Here is a 23959-nt window from a genome sequence, read left to right on the forward strand (position 1 = left end):
TACAGTTGACAGACTAGTCTCTAGCCCATGACCCTCACACTGAGAGAGAAGGGGAGGCGGGGGAGGGGAGGACTTGTCATCATCCTCTTATTCTTCATATTTGCCCACGCACTGAGGTATCTCCTGGCAGTAGAGTGCTAATCTCTGCACAGCCAAGCAAAGGATGGGGTGTGTGGACCCCGCTGCAGGCCACCATCTCTCAGGACAATGCTCACTCCCCACCACTGGCCTCCTGCTGTATGATCACACAGATTACAGTGGTCCTCCACCCTTCACTTTATAAGCAATAACCTGGGAAGAGAGAAGTCTCGTGATAACTATTTTGGAATCTTTTAAGTTTTGCTTAGTTATTTATTTGTGTGTATGCACGCGCACATGCGTGTATGCATGCATGCACATGCTAGGGCCTCTCGCTGATACAAAGGAATAGCAGACCCCTGCACCACTTTGTGTCTAGTCTACATGGGCGGCTTGGGGACTGAACCCAGTGCTGTGAGGGTTTGCAAGCAAGCACCTTTAACTGCTGAGCCATCTTCCCAATTCCTTTGGAAATGAACTCCAGATGCATGCACCACATTGTGCTTTACATGGGTACCAGAGCATAGAACCAGGCTGGCAGGCTTTGTAAGAAAATGCCTTTAATCACTAAGCCATCTCCTCAGCCCCTCATTTTTTGTTCTTTGAAACAGGGTCTCATTCGGTGACCCAGGCTTGCCTGGAACTCTTCTAGGTCCACCATAGCCTGGCTGGAGAGTCCCAAAGTCCTCCAGAATCATGTACACTTTGCCCAGTAACACTGTACCAGGGATGCGGCCTGCAGAGCCCTTGGCTCCTAGGAGTAAATTGACCCCTGAAATTGAAAACAGGAAACAGAACAGGACAAAGATTTATCCTTCACTTTTCTAGAGTCTTCAGCTGTTGTCAGCACCTCCACCCATTGACCCTGGGAACCAGTATGGAAGGAGGAAGACGGTAGGGAAGCCAGGACGACAGGAAGGCACCACACCACTGTAAGAGTCTCTGGCATCCTCAGTGTCCCTGGGCTCCTACCGTTCAAGAGACCCCTAAAATATTCTGATATCTGCTTGGATCTTGTCAAACAAGCAATGCAGGTCTCCCAAACAAGCCAAAAGAAAGTTTGCTTGGGTGTTAATTAAATTGTACAAGGCATTAAAAACATTTAAAATCATCCCCCTGGGCATCTTTACACAGCTCGCTGTCTAGCAGTGAGGTGGCTGCCAGGAAGTCCCTGCTGGGGTCACAGTCAGGTGAACAGCAGCTCACAGGAGCTGGTACGACGCGAGGCACCCTTGACCCGTCTGTGAAAAGTCAGGCCCCAGCTGGACTGCCACCCATCTGTGTCAGCCCGGGGGAACGGGAGGGGCTAGCCTAGCTCCACCTGGCACAGGGCCTTCCAGAGCCAGGCTTCCCAGGAAGTGTGGAACTGATATCAAACCCGGGGTCAAGTGACAGTGCAGAGGGCTGGCTCCCAGAAAACCTGCTGGCGTGAGTCTGGGCGTTGGGACCTGGCCCTCTGGACCTGCCCCTGGTTGGATCCTTGGCCAGCACTGAGATACTGCACTTTCAGCCTTCAACCAGAGCTGTCCCACCATGGAACTGAGACAATGGCATGAGCTCTAATTCCTTCTGGCTGTACCACCCCACCATTAATCTGTAGTCTGGGCCAGAGCAGAGCCACCTTACCATATCCAGATCTTGATCCAAGACAACCCGTTCCCCCTGCCAGAACTGACCCCACTCACTGGCTGCTCCAACTCCAACCCTGGGCTCTGCTTGCCTGCACCATAGCCCATGCTGTGCCCAACTGCAACCCAGCCTCGGGAGCCAGCCCACCTGAAGCAGCCACTTCAGAGTCCCTGGGACACCTATACAACGTGTGGCACGGAAGTAAGTCCACCAAGCATTTCCACTGTGTGAGACGTCATCTAGTCCTGGCCAAAACAAGCCAAATGGCCTTAGTGACGTAACTGTCCTACACCCTTTGCCTTATGACAAGCTGGGCAGATCCCATCAGAAGGTCCTATAGGATGAACAGATGCTTAGCTGAAGATTTGGAGAGCAGAAGCACGATGGGAGATGTTTGGTGTAAAGACCTCTAATCAGGCCAATGACAAACGGACCGGGCTAACATGAGCAACTGGGGACTTTGGATCTCAGCTGCACCCCTTCATCAGCTACAACATGTGGTCCTGTGTGAGACTCCTTTCCTTCTGAGTCCTTCATTACAACTGTCATCTGCAAGTGGGTTTGTTATTGTCCTTTTTCATAATCCTCCTGTTGGAAAATTCCAAGGTTAGAAAAGTACAAGATGGGGCTGGAGAGCTGGCTTAGCAGGTAAGGTACTTACCTTACCAAAGCCAAAGGACCCAGGTTCAATTCCCCAGGATCCATGTAAGTCACACACACATGGAGGCACATGCATCTGGAGTTCATTTGCAGTGGCTGGAGACCCTTTGTCCATATTCTCTCTCTCTCTCATAAATAATTGAAAATAAACTATTATTTTTTTAATGTACAAGATAAAAAAATCCTTAGAAAAATAAGTAATTCCTTTATTTCTACTTCAAAATATACTATGTACATTAGGAACTCTAAGGAGAAAAGCAGACCCAGTGATCATTCCACTATAAAAATAAAATAAGGTTAAAAATAATAATTGCCCATTTTTGATCCACCTTTAATCCAGCTGAAAGGGGCCCGAGCTGCCAGTCATCTTGCTGTCAGGCATCCCTCTACCTGTGGCCTCGTGGTTGCTTCCCAAGGACTCGAGGCCCACGAGTTCGTGGAGCACCTTGAGGGCTTCTTTGGGCTGGCTGGAGGCAAAGTCCAGGAGGCGGGGGCCCATTTGCTCCTGGAGGCTCTTGGCCAGTCGGCACACCACCATGCGGACATTCCCACCACGCCCAGGCAGGGCGCCATTCGCCATCATGGTGTTTAGGAAGTACCACAGGACCGGAAGGACATGCCGCTCCACAGCTTGAGGCTTTTGAGGGTAAACTGAGGCCACCAATGCTGTCATGAAGAGAAGGAGAGTCATTGGAGCCAATCATATGCCCTAGAGGTGAAGCTACCACTGTTGTTTGGACAACTGGATATGCTGTGCCCACCAATTGTCCTCCAGATATTTATGTCTCTGCCCATAGATGCCACTGTAGCAGTTACTTTCTTGTTGCTGGGACAAAATACCCAACCAGAAGCAGCTTATTAAAGAAAAGGGCTGATTTTCAGCATACAGCTCTGAGAGGAAGCTTCAGCACAGCATAGCAGAGCAGATGGCCATGTCACATCTTCACATCAGCATGAAGGGATTGCAAGAGCATGCTGAGGTGCTAAGTAGGAGTAGACGAAATCACTCCAAGGCCCCTCTTCAGCAACACACCTCCTCCAGCAAGGCTCCCCAGTCAACATCCCCAGCTGGGGATTAAGTGTGAGGCTTAATCACAAACACAGGAGGTCAGGGGAGACGTTTTACACTCAAACCACCACAGCTGCTCTCAGCTTTGCTCAGAGAAGCTTCTTACTGCAGTGAGTGGCAGCTCCTGCAGAAACTGGAAATGGGCCTAAGTGCTGAGAATAAATGACTATTGAGTGCTCAACCCTAAATGAGACATCTATACCACCCAGCCAAGGTTTGGGGGCAGAAAGAATGGACAAGCTAGAGGATGGGAGGAGTGATGGGAGCACTGCCTTCAGCACATGACACCGCTGTTGCACCCACGAGCCCACAGCAGCTGTCTTTCGCTGCACACGAACCACACAAGATAGGGGTCATCACCATTCCATCACAGATGGGGGAGGGGCTCCTGAGGCCCCATCCCTCCCTGAGAAGCCTCTGGCAGTAATGGTTGTTGATGGAGGGGGGATGTTCCTCAGTGGTGGAGCCACTGTTAAGTTCTCCATACGTCCCATTAATAACACCTCACCCATGTTCATGATAGAAACCCTCCTTTAAACTCAGTGGGTTATAAAAATAAAAACATACATAAAAAGAGGAGACATCAAAGTAGAAGTGAAAGTAGTCAGAAGGAAGAAGGGGTTCAGTGAAGTAGGATGAGTAATGATGGGGTAAATATAATCAAAATACACTATCTACATGAATAAATTTGTCAACAAAATAAAGTTAAAATTTTAAAATGACATTGGGAGATGGAAAGATGGCTTAGCAGTTATGCACTTGCCTGTGAAGCCTAAGGACCCCTGTTCAAGGCTTGATTCCCCAGGACCCACGTAAGCCAGATGCACAAGGTGGCATATTCATCTGGAATTCTTTTGCAGTGGCTGGAGGCCCTGATGCTCTCTCTCTCACTCTCTCTCCCCCTTTCTCTCTCTGTCACTCTCAAAAAACTAAATAAATAAATAAACATTAAAAGGCAGTATCCTTCTAAAAAAATTAAGAGTCACTGGACATTTAAACTATCTGAGCTTCATTTTTGCTATCTCTACTAAAAGGAGATTCATGGAGCCCACGTCCTCCTGTGGGGTCCAGTGCGCATAACTGTACGTGGCAGAAAGGGCCTTGAGAGGTACTGGCTCCACACTCCAGGAAACCAATGTGGTTACCCAAAGCCAATGAGGAGTGGCATGACCTGTCTGCATTTCAGGGGCTCCTCAGAAACCTAGGGGCACACTGAGGCCTGCCACGGCTGAGAGGAGAACTTGGCAAGCTGAGGGGGGTGAACAGGACTCAGTAAAGTGACTTGTCCAAGGTCAGCATGGTGACTGGCAAGCCAATGGTGAACGCTGAGGCCCAGGGCCTTTCAGTGCCACCTGGAGCCAGTAGCAGCCCTGGCATGAAAGGCTGTGGCCCTAACCTGAAAACAGCAAGGACTGGCCAGAGCAGCTTTCTTTAGCTGCAACCTGGAAATGACAGGTGCCAACCAAACCAAAGCCCTACCCCCCCCCCCCGAAGGCAGGCCCAGCACCCTGCTGAGAAGCAAAAAAAAAAACAAGGCAGCGTTTCTCCTTCCCATGACAGTGCTATCAGCTGCCAGGCCACACACTGGGCACTGACCCTCTGGAAGGACGTTTCTTGACTTACACGAAGGCACTCCATGGCAGCCAGGGGCACATCTGTAACCTCAGCACTCGAGAACTTTGCTACAGAAAAGGACCCTATCTCAAACAAACAAAAGGCGAAACCCATTCAGTGGGCCATAGGAGTCATGGTTTGCAACTCACTCTTAGAAGCTATCTGTTGCTCACCTTCACCAAAAACAAAGAGCATTTTCTTGCAAAGTGGAGATTGTCACACACACAAAAAAAAGCAAATTACTAAAATTCTCAAATGATCCCTTAAATCCAAGAAACCGCAAGGCTAGGCGAGAGCAGCGACGGGCAGGGTGGTGGGTGAGGCTGGAGGCGCTCACCTGACAGTCGCTCCGTGACGTTCAGCGCTGCGTGGCCGCTCAGGAAACGCACCCGTCCGGCAAATGCTTGCAGGAGGCACAGGTGGTCTGAAAGAGATGGAGACACCAGTGACCATGACAGTGTGGGCCAAGCCCAGCACTAGGCACCTCACAGTGCCAGGTGCCCACACGTCCAAGTGGAGAAAAGGCCCTATGAAAAATACTAATTTTTACAGGTATAGCAAGGCCAGATTTTTTTTTTTTTTTGAGGCAAACCTAACAGATTGCTCCTTTTTATAAGAGAGAGTGAGACAGACAGAATTGGCACACCAGGGCCTCCTGTCACTGTAGTTGAACTCCAAACACATGCACCACCTAGTGGGCAGGTGCAGCCTTGCGTGCTTGCGTCACCTTGTGCATCTGGCTTCTGTGGGACCTGGAGAGTAGAACATGGATCCTCAGACTTCACAAGCAAGCTCCTAAATTGCTAAGCCATCTCTCCAGCCCAAGGGCAGGTTTTTAAAGAGTAAATAGGCATGGAGTAGTTGAAGAGACAATCATTGAAGTATATTTGATTCCCCACTGGGCTGCCTGTTATTCCCATGGACCTGGCTCCAGAGTAAGGCATGAGATAAAAGAAGGTAGATGGATATTTGATAAAAGATGAACAGTTGTATAACAGTGATAGGTGTGTGGATGAACATGTGGATAGATATTTATAGTCTTAGGAGAAACTGAGGCATTGGGCCATGGTTGTACAAAGGCCACTGAAGGACTAGGGTCAGCATTCAGAAATCATGGCCTTCCTCAAAGGCTGAACTCATGCTCTAACCAATAAGGAACAACAGCCAGGCGTAGTGGCACACACCTTTAATCCCAGTACTTGGTAGGCAGAGGTAGAAGGATCACTATGAATTTGAGACCAGCCTGAGACTACATAGTGAATTCCAGGTCAGCTTAGGCTAGTGTGGGATCCTACCTCAAAAAAAAAAAAAAAAAAAAAAAAAAGGTACATCCATGCTAGGTAGTCATTTATTCTATAAGAGGCAGAAACTAAGTAAAATGCAATCCCCATTTCCTAGAAGGTTCCTTTGACTTGAGCATGAACCTGACCTTTGTACTCAAGTAACCAGAGCCTATGGGCCAGGGACAGGGTAACCAACTCTACTGGATCTGTCCAAGGGTGTCTCTGCACGGAGAGTGTCCATCCCAGGATGACTGGTCCCCCCATCAGGAGGAGAAGCAGCTGGCCATCTCTGCTGGCAATTTGTCAGTTGGGCATAAGTATTCTCCTAGCCGTTTGAACCTTCATAAGCCCAAGCCCAACACGAATGAGCACATAAGCCAAGGACACGGTATCCACCTCCCACGTGGCCCCACTCACCTTTCGGGAGGCTTGGGGGAAAGAGGGACTTAGAACCTTTCATTTTATTTTAGTTTTGACAGTTTCATACATGTATCTAATAAATATTTATTATATTAACCCTCATCACACTAATCCCCCTTCCCCTTTTTATGTCTTGTCTGTGGCCCACAGAGTTTATTTAGGGTTACCTTCACGAACAGGGGTGAGGGATTATTCACGGGACCATGTGCAACATACCACTGGCTATGCCACTGAAGATAATGACTCCCTATCCCTGAGCACCCATGAGCTGCCGATGGCTCCTCTGCAGGGCGGGGCAGTCTCATGAGCTCCCCCACCCATGATGGAAGGTTGGCTCCTCCATCTTGTGAAGGAGCCACAGCTGCTGCAAGCCCACATCCTGTCCAGAAGACAGCACCCCAGCACTCCTCCCAGCCCTTTGTTTCTTACATCCTTTCTTCTCCTCTTCCATGATTTGAAACCTCCTCTATTTCATTTCTTTTTCAATATTTTACCTTTAGTTATTCATTTGAGAATGACAGAGACAGAGAGAGAAAGAGGCAGATAGAGAGAGAGAATGGGCACACCAGGGACTCCTGCCACTGCAAACAAACCCCAGATGCATGCGCCACCTTGTGCATCTGGCTTACACGGCTCCCCAGGGATCAAACCTGGGTCCTTTGGCCTTGCAGCCATGCACCTTAACCGCTAAGCCATTTTTCCAGCCCTCTTTTTACCATCTCAGGAGTATAGTCACCCAGCCCTTACCCCCAGGGCCACACCATGGAGAAGTAACCAGCACCTTCCAACATAGGTGGGTGTGGGCCTCAGGATGAAAGACTCCTGCACTCTTAGACTATTTCTAAAGCCGACTGCAACGGGAGCTAACCTGACCGGGCACAGAGGCCGTCACAACAGGAGTAACCCAACCGGGTACAGAGGCTGTCCTTCCTTCTTATTGTAGCTGAAGCCTTCAAGTTTTAATCTTGAAGACTTATAATCCTTACTAAGATTCACTAGGTCAGCAAAGCATACTTGTCCTGAGAAAGGCGTGCTGGCTCTCAGAAGGCCTGAATCAGCTCCCTCTCCAGTCTCCCCAGCATCCTCCCATGAAGCACGGAGGCCCGGCATGCCCAGCTCCCAGCGTTTTGCAGCGAGTCCGGGGGAGGGGGAGCAAGGGATGAAGCATCTTCTGGAGGGGGGGCACTTTGGGGCTTGCCCATGCTTGTCCTGGGGGAAGGGTATGAGGCCTGAGCCATGTCACCATAGCCACCCGGCAAGTGAGTCCTGCCTATTGGTCCATTTTCTGCCTACATAACAACCACAGAAACCACAGACTGGGCAATGAATAAAAAATAGGGATTTATCTGGCTCAGGGTTCAGAGGTGGGAAAGTCCAAGAGCACAGCACAAGACTCTGGAGAAAGGCCTGGATGTCATATGAGAATGTGGTGCATGGCCAATGAGCGTGTGTGAAAGAGACAGGAAGGGTGCCAAGCCCACCCTTTTAATCTGTATCCCACACATGTGTGTGATAACTGAGCCATCTCTGCAGTAATAGCATCCATCCATCATGGTGGATCCCTCTAAAAGGTCCCTAACCACATCTTCTCACCACTACTGCAATGGTGACTCACTTCAACCAACCACAGCGCCTGAGCCTGAGGTGCAGAGTTGGGTAACTCTGGTCTGGTGCTACATGGTGAAGATAGAGAACGTCCACCTCAGTCTTCTCCTAGAGCTGTGCAGTTCCTGGCCCCTGGCATGGTCAAAAGAAGTAACCTTGGAGAGTACTTAAAAACACACATCCAGCCAAGAGTGGTGGTGCACAACTTTGATCCCAGCACTTGGGAGGCAGAGGTAGGAGGATTGTCATGAGTTCGGGGCCACCCTGAGAATACACAGTGAATTCCATGTCAGCCTGGGCTAGAGTGAGACCCTACCTCAAAAAAAAAAAAAAAAAAATGACAAAAATTACACATCCATCAAACTAGTACAACCAGTATAGAAATCACTCTGAAAACTGAAAATTGTTAAAATAGAACTACCGGGCTGGAGAGATGGCTTAGCGGTTAAGCGCTTGCCTGTGAAGCCTAAGGACCCCGGTTCGAGGCTCGGTTCCCCAGGTCCCACGTTAGCCAGATGCACAAGGGGGCGCACGCGTCTGGAGTTCATTTGCAGAGGCTGGAAGCCCTGGCGCGCCCATTCTCTCTGTCTCCCTCTATCTGTCTTTCTCTCTGTGTCTGTCGCTCTCAAATAAATAAATAAAAATAGAACTACCATTTGATCCAGCTATTCCGCTTCTGGACACACACCCTAAAACCCCGCTCTTCACTGTAGACACTTGCTCAGCTGTGTTTGTAAGTGCTCTGTTCACAATAGCTAGAAACTGGAATCAGCCCAGATGCCCATCAACTGATGAATGGCTAATGAAGGTGTGGCACGTATACACAATGGAGTTCTACTCAGTGGTAAGGAAAAATGAAATAATGAAATGTGCAGGAGAATGGATGGAGTTGCAAAAATCGTACTAAGTCAGTTCACCCAACAGGCACAGAAAGGCAGACAGTGCACGTGCCCTCCCATCTGCAGTTCCAAGCTGGAAGCAGCAGGAGATGAGCACAGGTTGCGGTCATCTGCATAGGAATATGGGCGCAAAGCTAGAATGAGACTGAGAGAGAGGAAAGGAGAGCGGAGAGGAGAGTTGCTGACAGGCTAGGGGAAGGACAAAACATCACAGTGGAGCTTGGAGGGATAGGGGATAAGGAGGGTGGGGAGGGAATCACACAAAAGTTAAGACAACATGAATCAGTTCCATAGAAACCCTCCTTCTGGCTAGCATTCTGTAAGCTGTAACCATCAATAAAATGGGAAGGGGACAGTTGGGACAGAAGGTGGAAAAACCTTAAATCCATGGATTCTGGCCAGTAAATCCCAGGCTCAAAATTGGGTTGCCCCTCCCCCTCCACCCCCCCCCCACACACACACACAGAGGTCTGTTGGCCAGGGAAACCTATGAGGTAACCAAAACAATGTAGACCATTGCCAAAATATTTGATTACCTGCCATAGCTAAAAGGTATGACCCTATTGCCAAAGACACCCCAGGCTGCAGTCACAGGACACTGGAATACCATGCTGGAAGAGAGGGGCATCCATACCCTCCCGGCTAGCCCTCATAGTGCTGGGGAGCCCTGCGGGAGCTGCCAGAGGACAACGGTCACTGACAGCAGGAATAAGCAGGGGACCCGGCAAACAACGACATCAACCAACCAGACAAGAAGTTCACACTGCAGTAGCGCACGCAAGCTCTCCCAGTAACCAACTGTTCTCGGACTGGACACGAGGCCCATTCAGTGGGAAAGAACTCATTTCATATCTGGTTCTGGAAACCACATCAGAATCCCATGGTCTGAAAACTCGGACTTCAGAAAGTAGCCCCCACTGCTCCCTGGAGAAGAACGGGCTTGCACACCAAAAAAGTCTCTCAAATAACTTTGTATACCTCCTTTAACCCAACTGCTTTGACTCTTGTTTGGAGAATTTGCTTTATTTTACAAATGGCAGCGAAAATGAAGGAGAACCAAGATCTATCAATAAGATGATAGCCAAAAAAAAAAAAAAGATAGCTGACTGCCCACCATGAGTTGTGCCACCTCTTCCACATCTGCTGGAGCTCAGGAGAGATTGCAGAGGATGTGACGACATGAGTACTACTCTTACTTCTAGCCTGACAACCAGCCTTGGGGTGATGGTGACAGACATGGTGATCAATCAAAACCCATCAAAGCAGAAATCCAGAGGCCACAGAGAACTCAACACTAAATCAGACTGCCAACAGGCCTGCCATGGCTCAGGGAACATTGAGGAAGAGGAGACAGAAGGTTTGTAAGGGCCACAGAGTGGGTAGAAAATTCCCTGGGGCATGGTCCCTCTGCTACCCCATAGGGACTGACTGAAGCCTTCATGACCCCACAGTGAATACCATAGTCCCACTGAAGAAAGCCCCCAGGGTTACAGGAGCTGGTATGAGGGGATAAAAGAGTATAACCTGTTAATATATAAAATAAAGTTTACATAAATAAATAGGGTTGTGAGTGGAAATGGGCTTTATAATTTCTTTTTGTTTGTGTTTTTCTATATCAGAGTTAACGCTGGCCTCAAACTCTCTATGTAGCCAAGGATGCCCTTGAACTTCTGATCCTCCTGCCACCAAATCCTGAGCCCTGGGATTACAGGAGTGTGTCACCAAACTCAGATTGTGTGGGGCTGGGGACTGACCTCAGGGCCCAATGCATGCTAGGCAAGCACTGTGCCAGTTGAGCTACACCCCAGCCCCAGCTTTACATTTCTAAGTAACTAAAACAACTGGAGTAGCATGGCAGATGGCGTTTGTCTGTTGAGACAGGGTCTCACTATGAGCCTACACTGGCCTTGAACTCATGGCAATTCTCCTGCCTCAGCCTCCCAAGTGATGGGATTACAGGTGTGTACCACCATCTGCTCTCAGTAGTGTTAAATGCAAGAAGCAAATTCAAAACTGTCTTCACATTATGATTTATATTTGTGTGGTTGGTATATGGGAGAGGCATTTTGTTTGTTTGTTTGCTTGATTTCAGGTAGGGTCTTTCTCTAGCCCAGGCTGACCTGAAATTCACTATGATGTATCAGGGTGGCCTTGAACTCACGGCAACCCTCCTATCTCTGCCTCCCAAGTGCTGCAATTAAAGGCATGTGCCACCACACCTGGCTTGGAGAGGCATTTTCGATGCTGGTCCTATTGTTGACAGAAAGTAAATAAGTTTAAAATCAGAGAGCAAAATAGCTATAGCAGACCTGAGGGCGCCCCACTTCAACCTTATCTACTCTCTCCAGAACTGGCCAAGGGCTGGGCTAAATTGAGAGAGCTCCTCAGAGCACTGAGAAACTTGAATGTCAAGGTCGTTGGGGAGGAGCTGAGCTGTCAGCACTCTGATGTTTTCATTATGGAAATCTCTTCTGTAACTAACCCAGTAACTGAGCCCAAAGACAAGGCAGACCAGTCTGCTCAGGCACTTCCTTAATCTCCAGAATAATTCCCTTCAAATCAGGTCTTGGTGCCCGCTAGGAAGAATGCCACAGTGATGCCATTCCAGACAGACTCCAAGGCAGGAAGGGAGTGACAAATGGCAGAGGTCAGGGAGCAAGCTGTCTATACATCTCCTTCCTTGCTGCCCCCTCCCAAAGGGGACAGTGGCAGAAACCTGCACCCCACCCACCCAAGGACGCAGGAGACATGATTTGGGCCAATAAGTGTGTGATCACCCACAACCAGGATCTTAAGAAGCTGCCCGAGAGAAGCACTGTGGCCATTCCGTCTTGCCATCTGGACTTTGTGCCTGAAGACAGCAGCCTCACCAGGCATTGTTCTTAATCCTCTCAGGCTGGAATTAGCAGTAAAGAAGCAGTAATATGCCAAGCTGTTGTTTGTAACTTTCCACATTTAACCACAGCATCTCCAGAGGGCATGAAAAAGAAAAGAAGGTGTGAGAAAAAGTTCCCTCCATCAAGAGGGGCTCAGGGTGCTAAGAATTCCTCCCCAAGAGACCACAAGAATCACTAGGCTGTGGGCTGGAGCAATGGCTTAATGGTTAATGCAAAGCCAAAGGACCCAGGTTCGATTCCCCAGGACCCACATTGGCCAGATGCACAAGGGGGCTCATGTGTCTGAAGTTTGTTTGCAGTGGCTAGAGGCCCTGGCATGATCATTCATCCTCTCTCTTTCTCTCTCCCTCTCTCTCTCTCTCTCCTTCTCTCTCTCTCTTCCTTTATCTGTCAAATAAATAAAATATTTTAACAAAGAAGAATCATAGGCTGGGGAATTTGGGGAGACCTATGCCCCTTCCCTGTGCTCGCTGTCCTGGGTCTCTGCAGATACTACTCAGCGTCCTGGGCACTGGCAAGCTTGGCGAATTGTTTGCAGTTTTCCCTGGGTGGACCGAGCTCAGACCTTCAGGCAAATGAAAGCAGGTCCTCTGGACAGCTTGGCTCTAAGCTGAGTATCCACTGGCAGTGATGAATTCTCCACGTCACTAACTGAAAGCTCTATGAATCTGACCCACATGAGTGTCAAAATAAGCTTGTCCTTTAAAACATTTTCAAAACCAATGCTATGGGTTGGGGGGATAGCCCAGTTGGTAAAGCACTTGCCTTGCAAGCCTAAGGACCTAGGTTTGATCTCCAGTATCCACATAAAAATGCCAGCCACTGAGGAGGTCATGAACACTAGTGGAGTAATGCCAGCTGTTGTCTGGCTAAATGCATATATTATTCCCACTAAACTGCCCTCTATGCATTTTTGTGTTTATACCCATATATTGATGCTGTTCTCACTTTTGGCTAGAGAAGCTTCTCTTTTCAGATGGCAGTGACCACTGGGGTGACTCAAAATTGTCACTATAGTGCTGAGAAGTGAGAGTGGAGTGTTCAGCATTCAAGGTCCATTGTGGAATAGCCAAAGGAAAGGTAGGACTGCTTACAGTGCAATCTTCTAGACACAAAATGGCCTGGATATCCATGACCTCACAGTGCCTGGTGCTACCCACACAAAACCTTCATAATAGGGGTAAAGATGAAGACATCAAAGCAGAAGAAAGAGTAATTAGGAAAAAGAAGGGCTGGAGAGATGGCTTAGCAGTTAAGGCGCTTGCCTGAAAAGCCTAAGGACCCATGTTCAACTCTCTAGATCCCACATAAGCCAGATACACAAGGTGGCACAAGTGCACAAGGTTGCACATGCCCATTAGGCGGTGCACATGTCTGGAGTGCGACTGCAGTGGCTGGAGGCCCTGTGGCATCAATTCTCTCTCTCCCTCTCTCTCTTGGTCTCACTCTCATTTTTTTTAAAAAAAAAGTGAGTTTTTTCTAAAAGAAGGGATTTAGTGGAGGCGGATTTGAGAGGGGGAGAGTAGAAATAGAAGTGGGAATTATGATGGTATACTGTCTGCTTACGGAAGTAGTCAATAAAAGGTTAAAAATTTTAAAAAAAGGTCAGGCGTGGTGGCTCATCCTTTTAACCCCAGCACTTGGAAGAAGGAGGATTGCTGTGATTTCAAGGCCACCCTGAGGCTCTAGGGTGACTTTCAGGACAGCCTTGGCTAGTGAGAGACCTTACCTTGAAATAGATATATAGATTACAGATAGATAGATAGATGATAGGCAGGTAGATAGGTAAGTAGATAGGAAAAATTCCAGCCACAATGGTATGTTCCTGTACTCTCAGATCTGGAGAGGTGGAGACAGGAGGGTGGCTGGACCTCACTGGGCAGCCAGTCTAGACTGATAATGAACTCCAGGCCAATGAAAGATCCTGCCTCAAGATAAACAAACAGTGAACAGAGTTCTTGAAGATGACACCAGAAGCTGTCCTTTGGCCCCCATGCCTGTATGCATGCACACGCCTGTGCTCACACGCACACGCACACACACACACACACACACACACACACACAGAGGCATATGCACATACAACACACATGCATTTAAAAATTGCTGCTGGTTGAACCAAGAGGGTGTGGCACACAGCAAAGCCATCTGGCCCAGCCAGCTCATTAGGACACCTGCTCAAACACTATCTGGAACCAAGACTGCGTTTCATCCTGTAAGCTCCGCAGGATCCTTTTGCCAGAGATTCATTAGGCTCCCTTCATCCCATTGAAGTCAACACCATAGCTGCTAGTCCAAGCACTGAGCTAAGGATCAGAGAGTAAGATAGCCCACCGGCCCCCACAACTGCTTCCTTCTCCCTGTACCAAAGCCTCTGGCTGATGGACCACAGGGGCTATTTACAGCTGTATCCAAGGAGACTCTGTCCCAGCAGAATGGGAGAGCCATGGGTAGCTTGGTGGTAGTGGCAACCCCAGCTCACTGTGTGGTCAGATTCCTAGCATAGGCTGCTGTGGTTCATAATTTTTTTTTTTTTTTTTTTTTTTTTTTTTTGTCTTCCCTATGGTTCTGTTGGAAATTTGGTCCCAGCATAGAAATGTTGGAAGGGAGTGAAGCCTTGAAGAAGTAAGGCTTCATGGAAAGTACTGAGATCAGTGGGGCATCTTCCTGGAAGGGATTAATTCTGGCCTGGAAAAGGAAGTTGACTCCCATAAAAGTGGATTCTTCTCAGAAGAGCAAGCCCAGTCCCTTCCTCATCTTGGCTTCCTGTCTTTCCATAGACTCTCTTCCACGTGAGTTCTCTACACCATTGTGATTTTCATTCACCATGAGGCCCCATTAAGCTGAGCTTCCAGAACCATGAGCTAAATAAACACAGTGTGTATGTGTGTGTGTGTGTGTGTGTGTGTGTTCTGTGAACATGGTGTGTGTGTACATGTATGTCCCCATGCGCTCCTGTGAGCAGGGTTCACTTGCCTGTGGCCAGAGCAGAACATCCGGTGTTCCACTCCTTCACTCTTCTCATACTTTCACAGGAAGTGTTCCTAACCACTGGACACTTTATATAAAGTTTATTTCCAGACTTGGAGATTTTTATTATAGCAGCAGAAGCAAACTAATACACACCTCTTCTCAAAGCCTGCACTTTCCAGAGCACCCATCCCAGGGAGGTAGAACAGGGCTCCAGGTAGAAGATACCTGAGCGTTGTGACAATAGGAAAAACCAAACTCTATTGTCCAAACCTCCCAGCCCCACCATGCTCAAAGAGACTGGCCTGGTAGCAGAGCAGGAACAGAACTCCCTGAGGGAGGAAGGGTTAAAAACAAAAGAAAAGGCCTGTTCCCAGTCCTCCCTCCTCAGCAGCTGAAACCCATTGTGCTTGGTGCAGGTTTTCTCAATAAATCCAGGGTCCAGAGTGATTTACCAAGCGCCTTGGTTGTTGGCAACAGCAATCTCACTTACCCAGAGCAGCGCCGAGAACAAGCCGTAATTTAGAGCTCAATTTATATTGTTTGTTTTTCAGCAACAAACTCAGCAAATCATAAATTCCCTCAGGGATGAAATGTGGAAATTGACAATATTTATGAACTCAAGAGACAGAGAAGGACTTGACCAGGCCTTTGATTTGTAACTGAAACTCCTCCTAGGGACACTAGCCAAGGACACAGCTGCTGTTCCAGCCCTAGGAGCTGGGCTTGGTCAGGGCACAGGGAGTGAGGAGGGGTGAGTGTCCCAGCCTCACATGGGATGGTCAGTGAATGCCAGAGGCCAGACACTGCCTTGTGCTTACCAGGCATACAACAAGGCACATAAAGGCAATCGTAAGCTTCCTCACACTGGCCTGGACATAAGCCCACTCAGGTACCTGAAGTTTTCTTTTCTTTTCTTTTTTTTATTTTTAGAGAGAGAGAGAATTGGTACACCAGGGCCACAGCCAATACAATCAAACTCCAGGTGCTTATGCCACCTACTGGGCATGTGCAACCTTGCTCTTGCCTCACCTTTGTACATCTGGTTTACATGGGATCTGGAGAGTTGAACACAGGGCCTTGGGCTTTGCAGGCAAGCGCCTTAACCACTAAGCCATCTCTCCATCCCAGGTACCTGAAGTTTTGGCCATTGTACTTCCATCTACGTATACACCAAATACCGCCTTTTAGTCCACAAAAGGAACAGAAGGAAATACATCGAAAATCCACCCAGTGTTAGAGAACTGAGGCATGGGGCAACAAAACCTGGAAGGAAACAAGAAGCCCCAGCCTCCCCTGGTGTCTCCCCACAGGTCCTTCCTTTTTGCTCTCGTCTTCCTTCCTTTTCCAGGTCCCCTCCACCCTCCCTCATGTCTATCACCAAGTCCTGACCCAGCGGAACCTTGCTGCGCACTCCTTACTCCCTCTAGTGCCCATGGCCCTGGGGGGTCTTTTTCCTTCTGTCACTACAGGGGGTGGATGAGGCCCCCTCACCATCCTCTGCTCCCTGCTGCGTGCTGCCTAATGGACAGGACATGCACAACGAGCTCCAGTCAAGAGTCTCAGAGGCCCAACGATGCCAGCGTCTGCTCTACAGGCCTCTGAAGAGCTATCCAGGGCTGCTGCCCCCTCACCGACTCCAGGGCTGTTTGCCCGTCAGCTGACTCCCCAGCACAAAGACTGTGGCGGGGTGGCCCTATGGGGCTACAGTGGGTGGCTCACCCAGACTCTCCATCATTGCGTCCAGCACGGTGGTGGCAGCGGTGGAAATCCGTGCATTCTTGGAGTTGAGGCTGTCTGCGACAGCAGTGACCACGGACAGCAGCGTGGGGTGCATACTGTCTCGGAGGAGGGGGAGCATCTGTGCGAGGGACTCCAGCGCCCACTGATTCACTTTCTTGTTGGAATCCTGAAGCCTCGGGGTGAACGCATCAAAGACCTGTTGGGGGAACACAAGCACAGCAGGAGCCGCAGAGTGCCAGGCGCTTTGGATCTCCCCAAGCCCAGCCAACGCGCCTCCCTGAAAGGGATCCCCTGGCCTGTGTCAGAATTCACTGATGATAAACGTCTCACCTCCAAAGAGGAGTGGCCAGGAGGGGAGGGACAGATGTGTACTGAGCACTACTCTCATGCCAACCATCTAGGGCACCATGTAGCACCTCTATACCATCTTCCATGTTAGGGGCCCATGTTGCTATGTTTCCTGTTAACATCTAAGGCTTAGAGACGTTAATGATGCCCCTCAAACTACACAGCTAGTAAGAAACCTGGGTGGGCATCGGGGATCTGCTGGCTTAGCCTGGGTTGCTATGTGCCAGTGACTGTCAACACCCCTACAGGGAGAAGCAGGTAACTGACCTGGTGTTCAGCCTGTGACCAGCTATGCCTGTTCCCAGACTGCCCATCAACTGTGGCCCAACAATCTGTCTAGTCACAGACTCTGACCCCAAGCATTATGCAAACAGCTAACCCAAAGTGACCTAAGGCCTTGCCCACCAGCGCTACCTCCTGGCCACAAATCTCCTAGAAGGATGAGAAATGCCTAAGAAATCTCTGGGTGTTTTCAAAGTGTGTTCAACCCCACAACCACATCTAGTCAGTCTTTAGACATGACAAAGGCCACTTAGAAAGCAAGGGCTGAGCAGCGGCACGACATCCAACCCAGTTCCAAGTTTTCAAGGTGGAATTTGCATCCACAGGAGGAACCAGAAAGGGTGAGGGTGGGGTGGGGGGCACACTCACCTCAACGAGGTTGGCAGCAATGAGCTCTGGCTTGGCTTTGCAGTGCTCAAGGAGCCGCCCCACCCCTGCCATCCGAGACTGGTACTCCTTGGCCTCCAGAAGCCGCATCATCTCCCGCAGCTGCTCCGCCATCTCCATGCCGCCACCATGCACAGAGGGGCGCAGCCCCAGCAGCCGCGGGCCCTTAGAGCCGAGCCTAGGTGGAAGCAGGGGCTGACCCCTGGGGAAGAGCCCAGGGGATGAGCCCAGCTCTCATCCACACTCCCTCCCACTGCCAGGTAGGACAGAAACAGCACTGTCACCCGCAACCCCAGCCTCTCCGTGTGTGTGTGTGTGTGTGTGTGTGTGTGTGTGTGTGTGTGTGTGTATTCTTTTATTACAGGTGAGAGAAGTTAAAATCTAGAATCTGGAGAAACACTTTTTCATATTTGTCAAAATCATACATCCCTTGTATGCATAACCATTACTGAATAAGTAAGACTAATGTTAGACTAATTCAATCAGAGTTTTGTTTCTGTACAATCAGAATCAAAGATAAGGAAAATACTCTGTAAGCCTCAGGTTCTTCATAAAATAGTAGTTCTCTAAGCACAGACTCTAGCCAGGCGTGATGGCGCACCCCTTTAATCCCAGCACTCGGGAGGCAGAGGTAGGAGGATCGCCTTGAGTTCAAGGCCACCCTGAGACTACGCAGTGAATTCCAGGTCAGCCTGGGCTAGAGCGAGACCTGCCTTTGATAAATCCTTTGACTGCTGCTTGGGGACACTGGCCCTGAGAACTCTAGGAGTCTCTTTTCCTCAAGGAATGACAATGTGGTTGCCTAGGATCCTCCCCTCTGGTCAGCAGGCAAGGCTCTCTCTTCCTGCCTTCTAGTCTTTCTTTTTAAAAGACATGTGGGGGCTGGAGAGGGGGCTTAGCGGTTAAGCGCTTGCCTGTGAAGCCTAAGGACCCCGGTTCGAGGCTCGACTCCCCAGGACCCACGTTAGCCAGATGCACAAGGGGGCGCACACATCTGGAGTTCGTTTGCAGAGGCTGGAAGCCCATTCTCTCTCTCCCTCTATCTGCCTTTCTCTCTGTGTCTGTCGCTCTCAAATAAATAAATAAATAAATTTTTTAAAAATCCACAAAGATTATTTAAAAAAAAAAAAAAAGACATGTGGGATTAGTGTGGTGGCGCACGCCTTTAATCCCTGCACTAAAGGCAGAGCTAGGAGGAGCACCGTGAGTTCAAGGCCACCACGACTACATAGTGAATTCCAGATCAGCCTGGACTAGAGTGAGACCCTACCTCAAAAAACAACAAAAAGAAATGTGAAGAGTTGGAAATAGGGGACATAGCACACAAAGACTAGTGATGTGCGTGTGCAGTGCTGGGGTTGGAAGTCAGGGTCTCACGCGTGTGGGGCGGGGGCCCTGCCCCAGAGCCACCGTCATGCCAGCCCAGTAGGTGATAGGCAACGTGAGACTCGGGGAAGAATCCAGAGGTCATCTCACCCTGTCTGCTGCCTCCTGTCTGTCTCCTCCTCCTCACAGCTAGGCTCTGCTCACACTCCAGGACCTGAGCGTGCTCGTCAGAACCCCCTAGGTTATTCCAGCCAGAGGGAGGGTAGCTGCACATAGAACTCCATCTCCCATCCCCAGTTCTAAGCCAGGGTCACTGTGCTCTTGCCCTATACCAAGCCCAAGCGCCCACCCAGAACGCCCCCACAGCACCCATTCTGTCATTTTTGACTACTGAATACCAGGAGCTGTGCTGGGTGTTGAGAAGAAGGAGATTAGAGACAGTCTGTGTCTTAAGGAGCTCACAAAATGGAAGGCAGGGTTAGAGAGAACAGGCAGCCTCTGTCCACTCTGAGCAAGAAGAGGTGAGCGGCGAGCAGGTTGCGGAAGACGGCTCCACTGAAGCAAAGGCACAGCAGCCGAGAGGCGCAGAGAGAGGATGGGGAGGAGAGGAGGAGAGGAGGAGAGCCCAACCGCCTGGCTGAGAAAGGGTGAGGAAAAGGCAGCAGGAGGTTGCCGCTGAAGAGCTCGGGGAGGGCTTCCCTGGCCTCGGCTAAATTCTGCTGGTCCTCCCAGGACAGGGCAGAGGACCTTGCTGGGCTTCTAGCTGCTCCCAGCACCCACCCTCCAGCCTGCAGGCCACACTGTCCTGCCCGTCCACCTTCCAGCTCTGCCTCAGACTGGCGACTGTGATGTGGTGGCCAAAGGTGCTGATCTATGTGATGGAAGATTTGCTGAGCTTGCAAGGAGCCCCGCCAACAGGTCCAGCCTCAGCCAAGACTGCAGGAACGAGCTCCTGTGGGTGGAGGCTACCAAGCCCAGGAGTTGGTCTGCCCAGGATGTGAGCGGTGAGTGGGGAGTGGTGGAGTCCGTCCTATAAATCCTTTTGTTAGTGACGCAGAGCCAACTGGGTCTCAGCTAGGCCCCAGGACCACATTCTACCCCAAAGCAGCCCCCAGCCGTGGTCAGCAAGACACCTCTGTGGGCAGCTTTGGACACAGAGCCCCAGAGAGACAAGCATAGCGTACCCCTCGTCAACAGGAAGCCCGTTCTCACATGCCTCCAAACTCCTCGCCACCTTGTGGCCTTTGGCAGATGGAAGTTCAAGACGCTCTTGTGTTCCCTTGAAAAATAAACATAGAAGATGAACCAAAAGGGGCAGCCTGGCATCCCCATTTAGACCCTAACGAGGAGAGCTGCACAGTCGCAGGTCGAGAGTCCCATCTGGCAGAGGAAAGAGAAGAGACCCATGGAGCTCATGGTACAGGGGGACAGACATGTGAACAGAAAACCCATTTAAGCTACCCGACCAAAGTCACGGATAAAATGGGAGCCTGGAGGATCCCCGCCTCGTGAGAGCTGCCAGCCTTGGCTCTGACCACCCCATACACCCTCAGGGGCCCCTCACTCCACTGCTCACGCGCTGTTTGATGGCCGCCATGACTTTCCGCAGATCGTGAGATGGGAGGGACTGCTTCAGAAATGCGTCAAACTTCGCATTGGCCATCAAGATATGCACCATCTTCCGGCCATAAAACCTGCCACGGGCCATGGGGCCCACAGGGCCATAGGACAAGATGAAGAGACAGCCACAGATATGCCCAATACATTTGTTCTACCACTTTATACAACTTTCCTAATTATTACAGCAAGGCAGGTTTCCATACTTTTTCTAATTAGGGAAGCAATCCTTACCCAGTTAAAAATTAGATTCATAAAAGAACAAGCACCATCCATAATGCCATTACCAAAGAAAATCACTGATAAATTTTTATATATTTTTGTGGTCTTTTGTATGCATTTACATTTTAATATATATCAGGGTGCATAGACAACTTGCTTCCAGCCTTTCTACTTCCTTATTAGTCATCTTCCTAGATCATTTAATACTCTTCAGAAGCATCTGTTTTTATATTTTTATTTATTTATTTAAGAGAGAAAGAAAATGAGGATGCTAGGGGCTCTAGCAACTGCAAATGAACTCCTGATGCATGCACCACCTTGTGCATCTGGCTTATGTGGGTACTGGGGAATCGAACCTGGGTCCTGGGGCTTTGCAAGCAAGCACCTTAACCACTAACCCATTTTCCAGACCCTTCATGAGCATCTTCCAACCCCACCAAGAAGTACAATTTCAAATCTCCGTCTCCACCAACGTTCCTCACTTCAGTGAGCAGCGCCATCATTCCTCAGAGGCATCTCTGATGTTCTTTGAAACTCTCACCTCCCACATCCTGCTGCCTCTGTCTTCAAAACGGACTTAAAGCCACGCACCCACCGGGTCCCAGCCTTCAGCCCCTCTTGACAGGATGGTGGCGTACCCGCCTGTCCACTGCCCCTCTATCCTGGCAGCCTCAAGTCGCTCCCTTCCACCTCCATTCCATCCTCTTGGCCTCTTACATTTCTGTTCTCTGTCCGTATCTAAAATACTCTATATTTGTTTGTTTATCTCCTCCAACTAGGATGTAAGCCCCAAGACAATGTGCTCTCGATTTTTCTTATTCATGTCTGTATCAATGATGATGAAAATAATAAAAGAGTGCCCACTAAATATGGTAGTGCTGGAAGATGCTATGCAGGCTCCTGGGGGAGAAAAGTCATCACCAGTCTTCGCCAGCAGTGAGCCCTGCAAGCTACCCCACTGGCAAGCCAGGCAAGATGTGCCCACTAGTGCAGCAGTGGCATGTCTGTTCTGGGGGCAACAACGGGATTTGAGGCCTGCTTTACAGGGGGGAATTCATGCCTGGCACTGCAAACCTGGTGAAAAGCCTGTGGTTACGGAGGTCATAGGCTATAGGGGGGAACCTACTACTGGCATTATGCTAAATGAACAGGTTGTCAAACTGTCCTCTAAATATGCTTACATCCATAGATCAGTGCTGCTATCAGCCTTGAACACAGAAGTTTCTTGTTGCAGCAGGCAGAAGTTACTGCAGAGGCAAATAGCTGGACAAAATGCTGAGAACAAGTAACTGTGCTCAGCTCTGGAGGGACATCTACACATCACCCTGCAAGGCTCAGGGAACATCATGGAAAGAGCAGAAAGGATGTAAGAGGCCGGGCGTGGTGGCACACACCTTTAGTCCCAGCTCTGGGGAAGCAGAAGTAGGAGGATTGCCATCCGTCTGAGGCCAGCCTGAGACTACATAGTAAATTTTTGGTCAGCCTAGGATAGAGAAAGACCCTACCTCTAAACAACAACAACATCAACAATAAGAAGGTACGAGCTGGGGGATGAAGAGGAACACTGTGGAGTGCTGTCTTCTGGACATGGCACAGCCATTACACTCCTGAACTCACAGCAGCTGTGGTTTCCTGCACAAAGCTGAGCCGGGCAACATCCCTCCACAGGGACCACCCCACACTCCTCCCACAGTAGCCACTGGCACTTCATGCTTGCTGGGGGAGGGTGAGTCGTGTTCTTCAGAGGTGTAGCCATTGGTAAGGTGCCCACACTCCTGTGCATAGCCCTCTGCGCATGCTCACACAAGCAGCCCTACTCAACTCAGTAAGAAGATACGAAAGCAGGAAGATGCCTAGTTGGGAGAAAGAAGGTGTTTAGTTGGGGAGAGAGGGGTAAGGGAGGACAACATGGAGTGAATATTATTAAAACACTTTATACACGTGTATGCACTTGTCAAAAATAAAATTTTCAAGGGCTGAGAAGATTGCTCAGTAGTTAAAGGTGGTTGCTTGCCAAGCTGCCAGACCAGGTTCAATGCCCCAGCCGTCAACATAAGCTGGATGTGAAAGAGGCACAAGCATCCGCTGTTTGTTTACAGTAGCAAGATGCTCTGGCGTGTACACAACGTGCAAATAAATAAAATCTTAAAAAATATATCTCTTGAGGCTGGAGAGATGGCTCAGCAGTTAAGGCCCTTGCCTGTAAAATCTAACGACCCAGATTTGATTCCCTAGGACCCACGTAAGGCCAGATGCACAAAGTGGCACACGCATCTGGGGTTTGTTTACAGTGGCTAGAGGCCCTGGCATGCCTGTTTTCTCTCTGTGTGTGTCTCTCTCTCCTTGCAAATATATGTATCTTGAAAATGGCTAAACGGACTAACGGAGAGTGGAGCAGGGTGGGCTGGAGAGTGAGTAGGTTCAAGAATCCGTCTGTATGAACTAAAGAGGATGGAAGGCAAGAAAGAGGGGGTGGGAGGCGCCCGACACGCCCTGCAAGGACTGGCTGCGACACTGGAGGGAGTGAGGTGACAGCTGGAAGGAAGGGACATAACTTCTGTTGGTCTGGCCGTCTCCCTGCATGATTCCAGGGCAGCTGTGATGCAAGGCCATGCCCCGCCGGTGGCTAACTGCCTCTGCTGCATCCAGGCGTGGGTCTTGCCCTACCTGGTGTCCTGGTTGGAGTCCTGGGCCAGCCTCACGAGGTCGTGCACCAGCATGTCTATGTTGTCCCTGGTGCCCGAGAGAAGCTTCTCGGCGCCGATCTGCTCCAGCACAGCCCAGAGATGTTTGGCGGTGCATTTCCGGACCAAGGGGTTTCGATGGCTAAAAGAAAACACAATCATGGCCAAAGGGTCCATCACAGGATAGGGGTGTGGGAGCCCCAGAGAGGCATACATGGATCTACAG

At 49.7% G+C, this 23959-nt stretch overlaps 1 protein-coding gene across 3 annotated transcripts in view; it reads right to left on the minus strand.

The window, feature by feature from the left end:
• Positions 1-2698: 2698 nt before the first annotated feature.
• Togaram2 (TOG array regulator of axonemal microtubules 2) overlaps positions 2699-23959 on the minus strand; it is a 49440-nt gene continuing 28179 nt past the window's right edge. For all 3 annotated transcript variants that reach the window (XM_045151089.1, XM_045151088.1, XM_004669407.2), the window contains 7 exons: positions 23717-23875; positions 20787-20904; positions 20395-20489; positions 17867-18062; positions 16847-17063; positions 5388-5474; positions 2699-3033 (listed from right to left, as the gene is read on the minus strand). In XM_045151089.1, the coding sequence (XP_045007024.1) occupies positions 2699-3033; positions 5388-5474; positions 16847-17063; positions 17867-18062; positions 20395-20489; positions 20787-20904; positions 23717-23875 (1207 nt within the window). The remainder of the gene's footprint in view (positions 3034-5387; positions 5475-16846; positions 17064-17866; positions 18063-20394; positions 20490-20786; positions 20905-23716; positions 23876-23959) is intronic.

This window comes from Jaculus jaculus, chromosome 5, assembly GCF_020740685.1.
Source record: "Jaculus jaculus isolate mJacJac1 chromosome 5, mJacJac1.mat.Y.cur, whole genome shotgun sequence".
In the NCBI taxonomy this organism is placed as follows: domain Eukaryota; kingdom Metazoa; phylum Chordata; class Mammalia; order Rodentia; family Dipodidae; genus Jaculus; species Jaculus jaculus.